General features: G+C 41.9%; 1 protein-coding gene across 1 annotated transcript in view; it reads right to left on the reverse strand.

Moving 5' to 3' along the window:
- Window positions 1–2,629: 2,629 nt before the first annotated feature.
- LOC147234386 (aryl hydrocarbon receptor-like) overlaps window positions 2,630–19,974 on the reverse strand; it is a 34,818-nt gene continuing 17,473 nt past the window's right edge. The window contains exons 3-11 of the mRNA XM_086144705.1: window positions 14,578–14,684; window positions 10,358–10,447; window positions 10,061–10,160; window positions 9,851–9,987; window positions 9,517–9,719; window positions 9,267–9,376; window positions 8,976–9,117; window positions 7,239–8,831; window positions 2,630–7,057 (exon numbers count right to left, since the gene is read on the reverse strand). Coding sequence (XP_086000831.1) covers window positions 6,991–7,057; window positions 7,239–8,831; window positions 8,976–9,117; window positions 9,267–9,376; window positions 9,517–9,719; window positions 9,851–9,987; window positions 10,061–10,160; window positions 10,358–10,447; window positions 14,578–14,684 — 2,549 coding nt within the window. The 3' untranslated portion in view covers window positions 2,630–6,990. The remainder of the gene's footprint in view (window positions 7,058–7,238; window positions 8,832–8,975; window positions 9,118–9,266; window positions 9,377–9,516; window positions 9,720–9,850; window positions 9,988–10,060; window positions 10,161–10,357; window positions 10,448–14,577; window positions 14,685–19,974) is intronic.

Below are 19,974 nucleotides of genomic sequence, written 5' to 3' on the forward strand. Positions count from 1 at the left end.
AGCCTCCTCGGTCCGGTCAGATCCCGTCAATCCAGCGATGGCAGGTGTGAGGAGGAAGTTCTAACCACCGGCCAGGTAGAGAATTCACTCTCCGGGTCTTTGTCTCAGATCACTAGATCTGGCCGTCGACGGGCTTCGGCGTGTCCTCCTCCACCGGCCACTTGTTGGATGTGTTGGGATCCGGGTCACGGCACCAAGTTTTGTTAGAGAGAGATCCTAATTCGTGCTGGTCTAAGTTGAAGCCTGTAAAGAGGAGATCGAGGTTATCACAAGAAATAACACAGACAAGTGAGGGTGGGAACGTAGCTTCGCCTTTTGGCTCAGCTCCCTCATCACAGACCGGTTCAGAGTCCGTATTGCTGTGGACACCGATTTGCCCGCTCCATCCAATTCCACTTGGGGCAGAACCTCTTCCCCGACCTGGAGTGGGCATTCCACCCAAATCCAGTTGAGCACCATGGTCTTGGATTTAGAGGTGCTGATCCTCATCCCGGCCGCTTCACATTCAGCTGCGAACTGTTCCAGTGAGAGCTGGAGATCATGGCCTGATGAAGCCAACTGAACCACATCGTCTGCAAAAAGCAGATACTTGATCTAGCACCACTGAGTAGATGATTAGACCTTACCAGGGAGGCTGAGGGGTGTGATCCCCCGGAGTTGGAGCACACCCTCCGATCCCCCTTTTTAAAAAAGGGGGATCACCACCCCGGTCTGCCAGTCCAGCGGCACTGCCCCACTACCCCGGCAGGGGTGTGTCAGCCAGGACAGACCTACAGAATCCAGAGCCTTGAAGATCACATGGTGGACATCATCCATCACTGGAGCCCTGCTACTGAAGAGTTTTTGACTGCTTCAGCAACTTCTGCCCCGGAAATAGGTGCCTCCATTCCAGAGTCCCCTGGCTCTTCTTCCTCATTGGAAAGCGTTTCAACAGGGTTGAGGAAGTCTCAGAAGTATTCCGGGGTTGAGGTCAGCATTTCCCTTCTCCCACTGTACACAGTGTTGACGGAGCACTGCTTCCCCCTCCTGAGCTGCGGGATGGTGAACCAGAATCTCATTGATGCTCATCAGAAGTAATTCTCCATGGTCTCCCCGAACTCCTCCCAAGACCAAGTTTTTGCCTCGGCAACCGCTGAAGCCGCATGCCGCTCTGCCTGCCGGCACCTGTCAACTGCCTCCAGAGCCCCGCAGGCCCTCAGTTTGATGGCTTCCCTCACTGCTGGAGTCAAGGGTTGCCACCCTGACGGGCACTGACCGCCTTACAACCACAGCTCTGGTCTGCCACCTCGACAATAGAAGCACGGAACAACGCCCATTCGGACTCAATGTCTCCTGCCTCCCTCGGAACGTGGTTGTAGTTCTGCTGGAAGTTGAGTTGAAACTCCATGTGACAGAGGACTCTGCTTGACATTCCCAGCAGACCCTTACATTACATTTAGGTCTGACCGGCATCCTCCCCCACCATCGGAGCCAGCTCACCGCCAGGTGGTGATCAGTTGACAGCTCCACCCCTCTCTTCACCCAACATCTGGACATCTGACAATACGATCACAAGGTCGATCAAAGAACTGTGGCCTAAGGTGTGTTGGTGCCAAGTGCACATATGGACACCTTTATGCCTGAACATGGTGTTCATTGTGGACAATCTTTGATGAGCACAGAATTCTAATAACAAAACACTGCTGGGGTCCAGGTCGGGGCTAGCATTCCTTCCAATCGCGCCCTTCCAAGTCGCATTATCGTGCCCACTTGAGCGTTGAAGTCTCCCAGCACAACGAAGGAGTCCCCTGTAGGAGCACTCTCCAGCAGCCCCTCTAGGGTCCCCAAAAAGGGTGGGTAAACTGAACTGTTGTTCCGTGATGAGCACAGAAGTCCAATAACTAAACACCACTTGGGTTCAGATCAGGGGGGCCGTTCCTCCCAATCATGCCCTTACAAGTCACACTGTCATTGCCCACGAGAGCGTTGAAGTCTCTTAGTTGAACAAGGGAGTCCCCGGTAGGGGCGCTCTCTAGCAGCCCCTCCAGGGACCCCAAGAAGGGTGGGTAAACTTAACCCTTGTTGGGTGAATAGCCACAAATATCAGTCAGAACCCAACAATCCTCTCACCTGAAGGCGGAGGTAGGCTACCCTCTCATCCACCGGGTTGAACCCCATTGTGAAGGCGCTGAGACGGGGGACAATCAATATGCCCACACCTGCTCGGCGCCTCTCACCAGGGTCAACTCCAGAATAAAAGAGGGGGTCTTCTGAGCCACAATTTGTCTGGTCCCTCACCTTGGACCTGTTTCCTTTGGGTGACCCTTCCAGGGGCATAAAGCCCCTGACAGTATAGCTCCCAGGATCACTAGGGCATGCAAACCCCTCCACCACGGTAAGGTGGCAGCTCACAGAGGGGTTGAAAGAATGAATTCATTTTATTTCAGAGCTCAATATTTCAACATAAGACTGTGTTAGTGCACTCTGTTAATGTATTTGAGTAGCAATGATTCAAATTGCAGTGGTGCTTGAAAGTTTGTGAGCCCTTTCCCTTATTTCTGCATCAATGTGACATTAAGCATTGTCTGATTTTCACACAAGTCCTAGAAGTAGATAAAGAAACCTAATTTAACAACCAAGACACAAATTATTTGTTCACAAGTTTATTTGAAAAATGATCCAATAACATCTGCAGCACAAGGAAAGTAGGACCCTGCCCTGAGTGCAGGGTCCACTTTGTGCCCTTGTCCAGCAATAAATGCAAATAAACATTTGTGGTAACTGCACATCAAGTCAGGAATTTAATCCACATTACAATAGGATTAAAGTCTGACTTTAACTTGGCCTTTGGTGATGTGTTACCGTATGTTTTGACCATTCTCTGGAAGTACGACTTGTGTGTTCAGGATTGTTGTCTTGGTGCGTGACCCACCATCTCTTGAGATTCAGCTCAAAGACAAATGTCTTAAAATTTTCCTTTACAGTTCAGAATCCATTGGTCCGTCAATGATGGCGAGTACTCCAGGCCCAGATGCAGAAAACCAGCCCAAAACTAGAACACACCAAGATGGGATAAAACTCCAAACTATCAAAGATGCCGTTTTAATGCGCAACGTATTTAGTCGACTTTTGTTTTTGTAATTTGGTTACTAAAAAGGTTCTAAATCAAATAAATGTAGAACCAGGCATGCTCGCAGGAGCAGAACCGTAACAAATACTAAAATATAAAAGCGCTTAAGAGATGAGTACTTGGTCAATATATTGAGTTTTCTTTGCACTTCGATCAATGAATGCAAAGCATTGCACTAAAGCATTAAAAGGTTTTGATTTTTTTTTTTTTTTTTTTTTTTTAGGTGTATGGCACTTGTGGAAAATACCTTACTTTATACAATGTCTTTGACATGACTCGTAGTGAATGTCCAAGTTAAAGATACTTTAAAAAAAGCAGTAATATCTGAATATGCTCCATATAAACAGGAAGTTTAATTTATACTGCAAAAGGCACGAGAAAAAAAATCTCAAAACATGGCTCACTGTGTTCAGTTAGCTGGACTCTATTTGACAAAAGTATTTGAAGGCTTTTCTTAGGTAGGGATGTGTAAAGGTTGGGTTCACACTGCGGCAGCAACACCAGACCGACTGTGAGCAACGGTAAAAATGTAATGAAGTTCACCCATAAAAGAAAGAAGAAATGAAAGTCACACTGATCTAAACTCTTCTTGTGAACACAGAAGACATTTTTCTACAACATAGTGGACTGGACCACACTCGTAGAACGTTTTGTTTGAAGAGTAAGACAAAATTAAATTTACTCTTGAATGTTAAATGGTATCATTTTCTAATAGAGAACACCCAATTTTGGGGGGTTGAATAACGTGAATAAATATATGAAGCATGAACAAAAAAGGAAATAATGACGTGGGGGAGGCGTAATTCACCCTCTAACGTGAACTTTTTTTTCTCAGATTCACAAAATGTACCAAACCGGATCCGGTAAATTACTGGTATCAGCATGAAGGATTATAAATTGTGCACAATTACATGAAACAGAACCGCATCCTTCTCTGCGCGATACATACAGTGTCTATCATAAGTATTCACCCCCTTGGATGTTTTACCCTTTTAGTGCTTTCATAAATCAATCATGGTCAATAAAATTTGGCTTTTTTAACACAAAAAATGATTGGAAAAAACTCTTTAATGTCAAAGTGAAAACAAATTTCTACAAAGTAATGTCAATGGAATAAAAATATACAAAGAAATATAATTGTTTGCATAATTAATCACCCCCTTCCAGTCAGTATTTTGTAGATGCACCTTTGCATGCAATCACAGCAGTGAGTCTGTGTGGTAAATATTTGTTGTAAATCTGCCCAAAGCAATTTTGCTCCATTTTTCCTTGCAAAACCGCTCAAGCACTGTCAGGTTGCGTGGGTATCGGGGAAGAACAGCCCTTTTTACGTCCACAAATTCTCTTTAGGATTGAGGTCTGGGCTTTGACTCGGCCACTCCAGAACATTTACCTGCTTCTTTTTTAACCATTCCTGCGAAGCTTTTGCAGTACGCTTCGGATCATTGTCTTGCCGGAAAATAAAGATTCTCCCAAGTTGTAGTTCTCTTGCAGGCCGAATAAGATTGTCCCCCAGGATTTCAGTGTATTTTGCAGTATTCATTCTGTCCTCTATCTTTACAAGCCTTCCAGGTCCGGCCGCTGAGAAGCATCGGCACTGCATGATGCCACCGTGATGGTGTGTTTTTGGTGATGTGCAGTGTTTGGTTTCCGCCAAACATGACGTCTTGTCTGATAGCCAAAAAGCTCGATTTTGGTCTCATCAGACCAAAGAATCGTCTTCCACTTGACCATGGAGTCTTCCACGTGCTTTTTTGGCAAACTCTAGTCGAGATCTAAATGACTTTTCTTCAACAGTGGCCTTCCCATTGCCGCTCTCCCCTAAAGCTTTGACCGGTGAAGAACCCAGGCAGCAGTTTCTATTTGCCCAGTCTCTCCCATCTCTGCACCTGAAGCTTGTAACTCCTTCAGGGGTCTTGGAATTAGCAATAGCAAGCTACAGTAAACAGGTCAAGTGCAACCATCCAGTTATTCTTTGCCGATCTCATGGGTCTGTATAGCTCACAAACGGTGAGGGATGAATGTAAATCTCCTCTTTTTGGCCCAGAAGGATCTCATTCAAACTGTTCCTGAGGCGGCAAAGTTGCCCCCGGCCGGTGGTACGACAACATCGGTGCAGCGCTCATTCTGAGCACCGAAAAGACTCAAAACGTACGGTCGGAACAGGAACGATCAAGGACGACCGTCTTCACTGGCAGTGATTTCCATTGAGCCAAAGAGATTTTTAAAACCGAAGAAAGATAAGGTAGACTTCTACAAGCATAATATCGATGCTTTTCTTCAGAAAGAGCGGCGCATGGACTTCATTTATAAGTAAAGGTAAGAGATAATAACATTTTTTTACATGTGCTTTTTTTCTATGTTACAGTTTGTATATGTCAAGGATGCTGATATGATATTTTAAACAAAACAGGGGGTCAATTGGTTGCTTCTCTCACTAGTTTCCTACTTGCATGGTCACGAAGGCGGCCTGATCTAAGCAGATTTACACAAGTGCCTTATTCCTTCCATTTCTTGATAATGGATTTCAATGTTCAATGCCCTAGAAATTTTTTTTTATCCATGCCCTAATTCGTACATCTCAATCACCCTTTCCCTGAGTTGCTTGGAGTGTTCTTCTGTCTTCATGTATTAACTTAAAAAGAGGGTGATTAATTAAGCAAACAATTACATTCCTTTATATATTTTTATTTCATTGACATAACTTTGTAGAAATCTGTTTTCACTTTGATATTAAAGAGTTTTTTCCAACAAATTTTTGTGTTAAAAAAGCCAAATTTTATTGACCATGATTGATTTATGAAAGCACTAAAAGGGTAAAACATCCAAGGGAGTGAATACTTATGATAGACACTGATAGACACTGTATATCAAGCTCGTATTATTTGAAAACTAAAATTCAGATGGTTCCCTCAGCAGTTTAACAATAGCATGTTTTCGAGAACTCCTGTTGAAAGGATTGATATTTAAAACGAGACATTCATGTCAAATAAAATGTGGCAGAACCAAAGCAGGGAATTTTAGACGACCTGCTAATCTGAAATAATTAAACACAGTTCAGTTTCATCATCTGCTTTTTGAGATACAGTCGATGTGACCAGTTGAAAAGTTTGAAGTGATAAATTTTGACTGAGGAAATGTTGGTGAGCTGCAGTAAAATGTAGGAAAAAAATAAGGGATTCTTTAAAAAACAGCCTTTTCATCACATTTCTTACAGTCTTCGACACGCAAAAACTCAAATAGCATGCAACCGCATGCTAGTGCAAGTGAGTGCATGGCAGACAGCAAAAGGCACATTAACAATAATGATAAAAAGTCAAGCACTTTCAAGATTAACTTTGTCCATTCTTGTCTTTTTCTGAAATAGAATCTACTTTGAAGATGCACCTGTAGGAAGCGTTCAATCTCGCTTATTCTCTCTACTGATTCTACAGTTTGCCTGAGGTGATTTTAAGTTCTTCCAGAAAGACACTACGCTTGGTCATCATAAAGGTTCACAGTGATTATCTTAAAAATCATTTTTATTCCTTGAGTATTTACATGTGTTTTAAATGGAAGGTAAATAAATGCCCCTGGCTTAATACAAGCGGTAATGGTTTAATTTGTAAAAACATTGGCAAAACGTCCATCCTGGTTCCAACTCAATTTTGGTAAATGCACTTGTGGCTTCATACTTCATGTTGTAGCTTCACTAAAATTGACCCAATTCAGCGCTCAATCAAAACCTTAACAAAGTCTGTGAATGATGGTAGGATACACAGGGACATAACTACACCACCAGTAGCGCGGCAGTCGATGAAGAAGCGTAAATATATCAGCAGACTGGATTGCATGTTTCCGTCTAATGATTTCTTTAACTGCAATATGTTACATTGTGAAGGCTACATGGTAGCATCGGGAGCAGAGGGGGTGAAAAACTTAGATGACTGCATCTGAGATCCTTCCATCCTGTTGAACAAACACAAGATTACGGTTAATCTTTTGAGAGAATAAACTGAACAAGTTGTGTACTACTATCTATTTCTATCATAAATCGGGTTTTGTACTAAACTAGAAGGAAAAATCATCAAATACATTGTTTGTTCTCTTTGGTGAAATGACCCAACAGCTTTGTGTGCCTTTGTCATACCATTCTGAAGAGGAGATGTTGGGCAGGAGAGGCAAAGGGCTGATGATGATGTTCTCCTGGGTTACAGCTGATGTTCCCACCACAGGCTCCCTATGTCCACATTGGAAGTAGCAGAAACCCTGAGGAGGACTCTGGTCCAGAGACATACTACTTCTCTGGCATGAGACCTCAGAGAGTACTGGGGTGGTCCCCCGGACTGGACTTGAATAAAATTTCTGGGTGAACATGCAGCTGTTTAGACCATCTGCCTGGCCACATTGCATCCCTCCCTGCTGGGTGAGCTGCTGTGCGTTCACATTCCTTGACCAGAAGCTAGCAAGTGGGGATGTTTGGCATTCTCTAGCTTGGCTCTGGTATATTGGCATTGGTTCCTGTCCATTCTGGATGGCAAACTGATCCTGAAGCAGGTGGCTGGATGTTCCAAAAGGTATGTGTTTTTGTGGGCAAGCTTTGAGAAAGGAAAAAGGTGTACTCGTGGGTGAGTTTTGGGAATTTAAGTCATCGCGAGGAATCCCAGAGCTCAGTAGCGACGGTTCATTTACTGCTGCGGCAGGTGCTTGCGTATTGTTTTGAGGGCACAAATGAAACTGACTACACTGCATCTGGCTTGGAATCCCCTGTGAATCCACGTTGTTGGAAAGCACTTGTCCACTTTGAAAGTCAGCTGAGGCATTATGAGTAGAATGGCCGGGGACAGTGAGCTCTTGCGATGGGCTGAAAATATCCAGAAAGTGCCGCTGGTGATGAGAGGTTGGGAAGTGAGAGAGTTTCTGGGTGCTGCAAAATGCTTGATGAGATTCTACCGGCCTTTCAGCATTCACTTGTCGGTTCACTGTATCCTGCTGGTGAGTGTAGAGATTATTAATCTGAGAGGATGTCCGGTCAAGGATATCAGTCAGAGAGAGCTCCTGCTCACATGGTTGAATGGGTGAGGGTGTTGTAGCCTGACTGAAGTGGTTCTGCTGGTTCCCCTGAGCAGCTGCAAGGCAGCTCAGACTAGCGCTCAGGCAGTCTTCTTTCCTATCCTTGAACAAAACCGTATCAATATAGTCAAATATATCATTTGCAAGGATGCAATCCAGCTCAGAACTTCTCTGCTTCTCACTTTCATTACTTAATTTCTTGAGGGAGTTTTCCCACTTCAACAGGTCGGCACCATCAACCTCGAGATTTTGCAACGTGGCGCTAAAGACCCCATTTTGAGCCATTCCTTCCGGGCGATCAATGAGAGGCAACGCACACTGTCTGGTCTCCTCTTTCATTACAAAAGGGTCTACATCTGTGGCTGCACCTCCACTGTCCTGCCAAACATGACTAAGCATACTGACAAGAGACTTGCTGTCCATGAACACTTCATCCAGGGGTAACTGCGTTTCCATCATCTTGGTGTAGGCAGCTTTGTCCTGCTTTAAGAAAGAATCCAGCAAAGAGCCAGGGGCCACATCTTTGCTCATGTCACTGTCTTTGCTGCAAAATTGTGTTTGCTTGATGTCCACTGTGGGTCCGGTGTCGTAAAGTATGGCCTCACCTGTGGTGAGGCTGAACGGAAGCTGAAGCCTCCTCTGACGTAAGTACTCCTCGCCCTCGGCCTTACTAAAGCAAACAAAGCAGATGTTACAGCACTGACCACCGAATCTGAAGCTTTATCAAATCCTGCATTACACATGAAAGCAATAGAGATACAACTGATTAACATTCTATAAGACACAACCACAACTAAAGAAAAGAGACACTTACGCCAGGGCTCTCTGATATGCCACAATGTATTCAGGTCTTCCTCCTTTATAAATCAGTTTGGCATTGGCTTTCACCCACAGCCACGCCCCTGACTTGCAGAGTAGCCTGAACACTGTCAGGCCACTCTCTCCTGTTTTCATCACTGCAATACAGAACAAGTAATACACAATGATACTGAGAAACAGTGAAATCCTGGACAGGTAATTCCCAGCAACTTATGAAACATGAGCGAAATGTTTGCTTTCTCTTGGAGGATGCAATAGAAAATGTTCGCCGTAATTGCCAACATACTCCGGATGTGGTTATCAGCGCAGTACATCATGTCAGCTGCATGGATAAACTGGTACCCAGAGCCCCTCATACATAGATCTATCTCTGAATAGCCCAGGGCAAGTTTACCCCTGGAGGCAAACAGAAGGAAAAAACATCAACTTTGTGCGGATCAAAAAACAAAGACAATAAAAGCATGACTATTATTTTAAAAGAATTTTGCTGAATGAGAATAGCCGATGCTTTAGTAGAGATTAGGAGTCTGCATTACCTGTTATCAATAGCCAGCGGTGTGAAGTCCAGCTTGTGTTTGGTTTGAAAAAGGATCACTTTTGACCTGATCTCAACAATTAAAGGAGGCTGGACAGGCATGGCGATGGCAAATAAAGCCAACTGAGGTTTATTTGGTGTCCCGTTGCCCTTCCAGACATTTTGGCCATGAAGGTACTTCAGTCGTCCCTTGAATTTAAGAGCCTGGTTTGAGGAGGAGACACAAAATGACATTAATCAGGAAAAAGACATGCAGTTACAATAGCAAGGCAACCAAATACTAAGGGGAGGGTGCAACCCTAACATGGTATTTTTATCTTAATATTCCAGCCAACCAGAAAGCCGGAAGAGTTGTCCAGGAGGCTGCGAAAGCGACACACGAAACTCCTCTCCAGAAAGGACGAATTTTCTCGGGAAATCTCTTCAGGAGCGTCAGGACTGCACATCTGTGCATCAACACAACCCTGTAAATCTAACAACACATAAGAATGAACGATATGAACTGACGGACACTTAACGTAAGATTTAACTCGATCTTGCCCCACCTGTTCCTAGAGGATTTGCGGCGAATTGCAGGTGTTGTCTGAACATGGCCCTGTCGTCAGTATGGATCAGTTCAAACACACTCTGGTGAACAACGTCTGACTGTGGGTGGAAGGGAAGGTAATCAGCTTTTTATTACATGTTGAAGGGAATTTTTTCATGTTTTTGGAATACAAGCTCCCATCAACGCAAGATTAGTCCCAGCTATTACTTCCATACATAAAGGCTGGTTTAAATAGAGTTTATTTGCTGGAAGTTTTAATTATGTGTGTTTTATCAATAGGAGGCGGGTGTCTCACCTGCTGAAAGCCCAGATAGTCCTTGATCGTGGCAGAAGCATAGAAAACCAGACCCTCTGATGTGACAACTAGAACGAACCCATTCAGTGCCTGCATAAACAGTGAAGAAACTCTTATAGGTCCATTATGCACTGCTCAAAAAAATAAAGGGAACACTTAAAAAACACATCCTAGATCTAAATGAATGAAATATTCTTATGAAATACTTTGCTCTTTACGCAGTTGAACGTGCTGACGACAAAATCACACCAAAATGATCAATGGAAATCAATTGTATCAACCCATGGAGGTCTGGATTAGGAATCACACTCCAAATTAAAGTGTAAAAACAAACTCCAGGCTGATCCAACTTTGATGTAATGTCCTTAAAACAAGTCAAAATGAATCTGTGTCGCTTCCTGAGTGGACACTATGATTTCACACAAGTGGGATTGACTTGGAGTTACATTGTGTTGTTCAAGTGTTCCCTTTATTTTTTCGAGCAGTATATATAGGTCCTATTGTTTTTGACACATATGATACTGCCATTACATATTTCAAAAATACATGAAACGTATTTTAAAACAGGCAAAATGTAAAGACATGTAATTTATGTTGACTTGAATTATTCTTGTAACCCATTTCTGAGAGGGGTAAAGGGAAGCAACATCCAACCAGATGTAATTTGCAATAATGAAATTGTTTGGACACTGCCTCCATCTCCACCAATTTACCCACATCTAGTGCCTAAGGTTTCATTTTAAGGAAAGATTTAGTGTTAAATAAGCTGAAGTGGTCTTCCATTTTGGCCAAATCATCCTTCCTGAACCTTGAAATCTGGTCAAGAGTGGCTGTGGCTAAAAACAACTCAAGGTAAAACAAGATTGGCACACAGTTGAAACAAATTGCACTCGATTTACAGTTTTTTTTTTCCTCGAACTTCACACAATCTAAACAGATGTATTACCGGGATCCTTTTAACAGTTATCCTGGACGAGCCTTCCTCTATGTTACAACCTGGTTCAGAGAGGGGAAAGGGAAGCAACAGACACCAGATTTAATTGGTATCAATAAAACTATTTATTATTATAAAGTGGAAAGTTACATTCTGAGAGACCACTATGGAAAAGGGGCAGGTTGGAACGGCTCAAATCAAATAAAGTAAATAAATAGAGTCTGCACAAGGAAAACTCACAACTACAAAGGTGTCTGAAAATAGAACTAAGAAGGAAACAAAATCGTCGCCAACTTAAGAACTTGTGGGATAAACAGAAACAAATCTGAGTCAGCGCCCCTCCGTTCCAGTGCATCTAGACAGGCAACACCCCTACATGGGTGTCAGTTATTGAAACTACCGTAATTTCTGGACTATTAGGCGCACCTCAATATAAGCCGCACCGGCTAGCCGATCGCTATCTCGGGCTTCCTCCTTCGCATTAGTCGTCTTCTTCGGTGTCGGAGTTGAACGGACTCAGAATTTCCCGGTCTTTCATCGGTCCGATGTGACGAGGATAAACGTTTTAGCGGCGTGAAGCTCGTTAGCGTCCCCAACCCAAAAAAGTCCATACATTAGACGCATCGCTGTTTACGTGAAAAAAGTCGCGGCTTATCGTCCGGAAATAACGGTAGTCCTGGCCCAAATCCTTCAAAACACTGATTATGTGGCCTCAGCAGCAGCACAGGGGTGACCACAACAATTATAGTTGTGCAACTTGTTTTAAAACAAAAAAACCCATGTGGCCTTTTAGGGCTGCCTCAACATGACATTTGAGGGAACCTCTTGAGGTCTTCCCGGGAGCCTTCAAGAAATGATTCTTATTCATTTATGTGTTTATTTATTTATCCTTCCATCCATCTAGCAGCCTCCTTCAAGTCGAAAATTGTTTGAAATGCAAACTTGAGTGGGATCTGTGATGTCACAACTGCTTTGGAGCATTTGTTGATCCAACACTCACCACCAGTAAACACAAGCACGAGTAAATTTAATAAAGATCTTAGCATAGAGTTAAACATATGAAATCAAATAACTCACATTTTTTGACACTGTCAATGGAGGAAAGTACATTTTAGAGAGATGGTTCACTTTCCCTGTTAAGCCTACACAGAAAGTATTGCATTTTTAAACTGCAGAAAATGTATGATGGATCTTTTCGGCCCATTTTAATGTCTCGTTTTACTTTCAACGCTAAAAGAACTGGTGCTGCTCCGTGACAGGCAAATATATAGTGCATCCGAAAATACTTATATAACAAATTCATAATCAAAAACAGTGATAATTAGTTTCTACTCATTGGCTCTGCAGGCCAATAACTTTGTAAAAAAGTAAACAACCAGTACATGTTGAAATTAATAAAAAGTATGTGTATTTAGTTCTATTCATGGTCGGCTGTTAATTCTTCAAAAAGTTGTGTGGTCAATTGTGATCACCACTAAGCAGTTTATGTTTTGCCATTCCCAGAATGATTGCTGGAAAATCCAACTGGAGACGTATTGTTGGGCAAAAAAGTATTTAGTCAACCACCAATTGTGCAAGTTCTCCCACTTAAAAAGATGATCGAGGCCTGTAATTTTCATCATAGGTACACTTCAACTATGAGAGACAGAATGAGAAAAAAGATCCAGATAATCACATCGCCTGATTTTTAAAGAATATATTTGCAAATTATGGTGGAAAACAAGTCTTTGGTCACCTACAAACAAGCAAGATTTCTGACTCTCACAGACCTGTAACTTCTTTTATAAGAGACGCCTTAGTCCTCCATACATTACCTGTATTAATGGCACCTATTTGAACTGGTTATCAGAAAATAGACACTTGTCCACAACCTCAAACAGTCACACTCCAAACTCCAGCATGGCCAAGACCAAAGAGCTGTCAAAGGACACCAGAAACAAACTGTAGACCTGCACCAGGCTGGGAGCACTGAATCTGCAATAGGTAAGCAGCTTGGTGTGAAGAAACCAACAGTGGGAGTAATTCTTAGAAAATCTGAAGACATACCAGACCACTGATAGTCTGGGGCTCCAAAATGATCACAAGAATGGTGAGCAAAAATCTCAGAAGCACACTAGGGGACCTAGTGAATGGCCTGCAGAGAACTGGGGCCAAAGTAACAAGGGCTACCATCAGTAACACACTGCACTACCAGGGACTCATATCCTGCAGTGCCAGACGTGTCCCCCTGCTTAAGACAGTACATGTCCAGGCCCGTCTGAAATTTGCTAGAGAGCATGTGGATGATCCAGAAGAGGACTGGGAGAATGTCCTATGGTCAGATGAAACCAAAATAGAACTTTTTGGGGAAAAAGAATGCCGAGTTGTATCCAAATAACATCATACCGACTGTGAAGCATGGCGGTGGAAACATCACGCTTTGGGGCTTTTTTTCTGCAAAGGGACCAGGACGACTGATCCATGTAAAGGAAAGAATGAAAAGGAGTGAAAACCACCTTCCATCAGCAAGGGCATTGAAGATGTATCGTGGCTGGGTCTTACAGCATGACAATGATCCCCAAACACACCGCCTGGTTTACAAAGGAGTGGCTTTGTAAAAAACATTTCAACGTCCTGGAGTGGCCTAGTAAGTCACCATATCCCAGCCCCATAGAAAATCTGCGTTGCCCAGCGACAGACCCAAAACATCACCGCTCTAGTGGAGATCTGCATGGAGGAATGGGTGAAAATGCCAGCAATAGTTTGTAAAAACTTGTGAAGACTTACAAAAAACATTTGATCTCTGTCATTGTCACCAAAGGGTATATAAGAACAAAATTAACTTCTGTTCTTGACCAAATACTTCTTTTTCACCATCATTTGCAAATAATTTCTTTAAAAATCAGACAACGTGATTTTTCTGGATTTTGTTTTCGTACTCTGTCTCTCATAGTTGAGGAGCACCTCTGATGAAAATTATGGACTATCATTTTTTTAAGTGGGCAAACTTTCACAATTGAAGGCTGACTAAATTCTTTTTTACTCCACTGTAATTCTCACTTTCTTCCTGTTGCTGCTTGATTTAGGAATATAGCGGTTCAAGGGGATAATGCTTTTCATCTTTTTCTATTGTTTCAAATGTAAAATTTGTCACCAGGGCAGATTTTCACAAAGAAAAAAACAGCTATTCTTAGGCCCCTATTGAGGTCAATTCATACTTATTGGTGAAAGCTGTTTTACAAGAGACCTTTTCACATACTGAAGTATTGTACCTGTAAACATTTTTTAGAGAAAGTGAGTGATTTACCTTGAGAAGCAGGTTGCCCTCAGGGAATTCTGTTGCTTCAGAGATCTTCTCATGCTGCCTTTTTACTCCAGGAATAATCAAGCCGCTGTTATTATTTTTCATGGAGGCTGCAGGGTGGGGTAGATTACAGGGGAAGCAAGAGGAGGAAGGGGAGGACACATTTAGATAACAATGAGCTTTTGGGTGATTTCCACAACTATATCTATATGTATATTCAGCTCTGAGCCCCTTCTTGCTTGTAGTGGTGATGGACAAGCTGACAGATAAGGTTAGACAGGAATCCCCATGGACCATGATGTTTGCAGATGACATTCTGATGTGTAGTGAGAGCAGAAAACAGGTAGAGGAAAATCTAGAGAGGTGGAGGTATGCTCTGGAAAGGAGAGGAATGAAAGTTAGTCGCAGCAAGACAGAATATATGTGTGTGAATGAGAGGAACTCGGGTGGAACGGTGAGGCTACAGGGAGTGGAGATCAAGAAGCTGGAGGATTTCAGGTATTTGAGGTCGACAGTCCAGAGCAATGGAGAGTGTGGAAAAGAGGTGAAGAGACGGGTTCAAGCGGGTTGGAATGGGTGGAGAAAAGAGTCAGGGGTACCAAGAGATAGAAGAACATCAGCCAGAAGGAAAGGAAGGGTGTACAAGACAGTGGTGAGACCAGCGATGATGTATGGACTAGAAACTGTTCCCAAAAGACAGCAGGCAGAACTAGAGGTTGCAGAGATGAAGATGTTGAGGCTCTCTTTAGGAGTGACCAGGATGGAGAGGATCAGGAATGAGTCCATCAGAGGAACAGCACATGTTTGATGTTTTGGAGAGAAGGTCAGAGAAACCAGACTGAGATGGTTCGGTCATCTACAGAGGAGGGATAGTGAATATATTGGTAGACGGATGCTGGAATTGGAGCTTGAGGAAGACCAACGAGAAGATTTATGGAAGTAGTGAGGGAGGATATGAAGGTAGTTCGTGGCGACCCCTGAAGGGAAAAGCCAAAAGAAGAAGATAGATAGATAGATAGATATATATCACAGTGGTTGGCGCTTCGACCTCACTGCACGAAGGATCTTGGTTCAATTCTGACCTTTCTCTGAGTAGTTTGCATGTTTTTCATTTTCCTCCCAAAGTCCAAAAACATGCAGCAGGTTAATTGGGAAAAATTGCTCCAAATTAATGATTGAACGGTTGTCTGTCTATATATGTGGCCCTTTGATTGACTGGCAACCAATCCAGCCCACATACACTCACCCCTCTAATTGTTCACCCAGAGCATTGCAGTCACAAGGTCACAAATCCACACAAATGCAGTTTGCAGCCATTCAAGTAAAGTTGTCACAATCAAGACACAGTCTGGCAATATTGTAGCGAGTCATAAATGTTGGAGTTTATGTTGATGCTTTTTTTTTCTGTGAGATTTTGGGGTTGCTGGAAATTTTGTGGGTCTGGTTTGAGGTGCAAGGAACTCTGTTTTTTTTTTTTTTTAACCTAGAATTGAGAGGGAACAGTTAGTAGTATTGCTTGTGCGGCGTGGCGCTGGCCAACAACAGCTATCGCTTATTAAATGGACATTTTACAGTCAACCAGGTGTTTTCCCTGACTTAAACGCTACAATATCTGGAAAATGGTAGTGGACGAAAAACCAAAACCCATTCTGAATTCCACAGGTGCACATTTCGAAATAGTATTTTATCTTTCAATTTTTCCATTTCAGCATTTGCTTGAGTAAGTGGACCTGTAGCAAAATACTGTTTTTTGTTTTGTTTTGTTTTTTTCCCCCAAGAGGTGAACTTTGTAAGAAAATCACATTGTCTGATTTTTAAAGAATTTATTTGCAAATTATGGTGGAAAATAAGTCTTTGGTCACCTACAAAAAAAAAAAAAGCAAGATTTCTGGCTCTCACAGACCTGTAACATCTTTTGTAAGAGGCGCCTTAGTCCTCCATATGTTCACTGTATTAACAGCACCTATTTTAACTGGTTATCAGAATAAAAGACACCTGTCCACAACCTCAAACAGTCACACTCCAAACTCCACTTTGGCCAAGACCAAAGAGCTGTCGAAGGACACCAGAAACAAAACTGTAGACCTGCACCGGCTGGGAAGACTGAATCTGCAATAGCCAAGCAGCTTGGTGTGAAGAAACCAACAGTGGGAGCAATTCTTAGAAAATCTGACGACATACTAGACCACTGATAGTCTTCTCGATCTGGGGCTCCATGCAAGATCTCACCCTGTGGCGTCAAAATGATCACAAAAGCGGTGAGCAAAAATCCCAGAAACACACTAGGGGACCTAGTGAAGGACCTTCAGAGAGCTGGGGCCAAAGTAACGAGGGCTACCATCAGTAACACACTGAATCCTGGGACTCAAATCCTGCAGTGCCAGACGTGTCCTCCTGCTTAAGACAGTACATGTCCAGGCCCATCTGTAGTTTGCCAGAGAGCATTTGGATGATCCAGAAGAGTACTGGGAGAATGTCCTATGGTCAGATGAAACCAAAATAGAACTTTTTGGGTAAAAAGAATGCCGAGTTGTATCCAAATAACATCATACCGACTGTGAAGCATGGCGGTGGAAACATCACGCTTTGGGGCTCTTTTTCTGCAAAGGGACCAGGACGACTGATTCGTGTAAAGGAAAGAATGAACGGGCCAATGTATCGTGAGATTTTGACTGAAAACCTCCTTCCATCGGCAAGGGCATTGAAAATGTAGCGTGGTTGGGTCTTTCAGCATGACAATGATCCCAAACAACCTGGGCTACGCAGGAGTGGCTTTGTAAGAAGCATTTCAAGGTCCTAAGGAGGCCTAGCCGGTCTCCAGATCTCAACCCCCAAAGAAAATCTTTGGGGGTTGAAAATCCGGGTTGCCCGGTGACAGACCCAAAACATCACTGCTCTTTTGACCTACATCAACAACAAAAGGTATATAAGAGCGTATTGAGGTGAACTTTTGTTCTTAACCAAATACTTATTTTTCAACATCATTTGCAAATAAATTCTTCAAAAATCAGACAATGTGATTTTCAGGATTGTTGAAGTGTTCCTGTGATGAAAATTACAAGCCTCTATCGTCTTTTTACGTGGGAGAACTTGCACAATTGGTTGCTGACTAAATTCTTTTTTACTCCGCTGTATAGTGTCAATAAATATGAATATAAATAGAGAGAAGATAATCAGAAACTAGCAAAAGACATCCATGTCAAATAGACAGCAGAGAGAACTAAGACAAGAATGGACAACAGAAAGGAGAAAAAAAAAGACAGTAAGGGTGAAATGGTGAAAATAAACAACCAAAACGACAACATAAACAGAATGACATTAGCAATAACAAAAATATGCATTATGCAATACGCAATTAAAAATGTCTCTTTCCCTAGGATGCAGATGCTGTACCGTTTAAGTATTTTAGTTACATCTTTTCATCTTTGTGGTGCTTCCAGTAGAGATTTTGATAATTTCTAATGTATGGCAATGATTCTGTAGTTAAAATAAGAATCAAATGTGCATGGGCAAAGATCTCAATGTTAATTATTCACTTGTTTAAATGTTTTGTGCAATAATCTGAAAATAATAAGCTGTAATTAATACATTTTATGTAGTTTAAAAAGCCATTTATTGTAAGGTTACATAAAAAGGTGTAATTCTATTAAAAAAAAAGGCTTGGATGCAAATTTTGTATCGGAATGTTCCAATTGCCACCAACAAACACTTGTGGCTTAAGAAAGAACGTCGTGAACGTCGAACAGGGAGTTTAAATTGTAATCTGATGGCAAAAAAATAAATAAAATAAACAGACAATTGGAATGACTAAAACTGTACTTCTTCAACATATCCAAACAATATAATTTAAAAGCCATGCAACCAGTCCACACTATACAATTTTGCTGTAACTTTCCTTGTCTTTTTATTCTTGCTAATGCAAAAATAAACACATAAAGGCAGAGGCCACTTTAAGCAGAGCTGTTAGTAATGGGATTGAAATAAAAGCAAGCGTTCATTCACAAAGTTAGAGTGATTTAAAGTGTCTTTTCATCACTAAACAAAATAAAAAGTTAACAGAAAGGAGATAACAACTGTATCCTTAAATTTCTCTTGTCCCTGTTGGTTTACACAACATGTGTCTTATCATCTTTAAAAACCCTCCTTGTTAGACACATAATGGGTTGATGCATATATCTTGAGAATATAGAAAACATTTTTATTTTTTTTCTTGAACATTCATTAGAACTGGTTCCTTAACAGAGTCACACACATTCTTACAAAACCTCATAACAAGATACACATTATACAATATTCTTTATAGGTCACTTATTTCCTCACTAGCAAGCAAAAAAAAAAAAAAAAAAACATCTAACTCAGTCAAATAGACATAATATCTTCAACTCTCCAAATATTTTTTAATGGGTGCCCATTTGTCAAGATATAGGTCTGTCTGAAGTCGTAAGTTTGCTGTTATGCGTTCCATGCAGTTTCCATCCTTAAGCCTCTGACGCCGCTGGTCCAGGGTAGGTTTTTGGGGTTTGAGCCAGTTTACTGCGATCATTTTATGTGCAATTAATAGAAGAACTCTAAGCAAAAACACCTGTTTTTTCCTAAAATCGCTTGTTGATGCTGCACCCATAATAAATTGCTGTGGATCAATTGGTCTGTTTAATTTTAAAATCTCACTTATTTGTTTTTTTTTTTTACCTCTTCCCAGAATTTCATCAGTTTAGGGCCGTCCCAAAAAATGTGGGAAAAGTCCCCCGAAATGCCACAGCCCCTCCAACACAGGGGAGAACAGTTATTATCATAAGAAGCTATAATCAAGGGAGTTTTAAAATACCTTATTCTTAACTTCCAGCTGAACTCCCTCCATGTTGAGCTGCTTAAACATTGTTGCCAGGGCAACCAAGAACATTTTCCATCAGCAATCACGGCATTAGATTCCAGTTCCCACTTAGCTTTCACATCCAGTGTGTCCACTAAAGTGTCCATACGTATCCTGCCATATATATCTGATATTGTATTTTTAACGTTCAAGAAAACATCTTTATTTTGAAAATCTGTATCAATTTCAGGGTTTGGCCATGTTGCATTTCGGGAAAGGAAAAAATTGTTTCAACGTGAGGGAAACCAGAAAGACTCAAACATTTGAACTGGATTATTAGTTTTAATGTTTAATGACAATCTCTACACTTTATTTAAGGATGTGACATTAGTGACAAAGCGGTGTTGCTTTTATCTAAGGAAAACTGTTATAACATCACTGAGCCCTAATTTTATTTATCGTTGACCGCGCACTGAGCTGGACCATGCAAAACCGAGACGTTATACCTCTAAAAAGTATCGTGGATAAGGTATACGCTCAACGTAGATGACGAAAAAGGAAAAACCTAGTCAACCAAGTCAATAGGAATG

This window comes from Fistularia commersonii, chromosome 4 (genome assembly GCF_037954325.1).
Source record: "Fistularia commersonii isolate RoL2024-O1a breed Wild chromosome 4, RoL_Fcom_v1.0, whole genome shotgun sequence".
In the NCBI taxonomy this organism is placed as follows: Eukaryota; Metazoa; Chordata; class Actinopteri; order Syngnathiformes; family Fistulariidae; genus Fistularia; species Fistularia commersonii.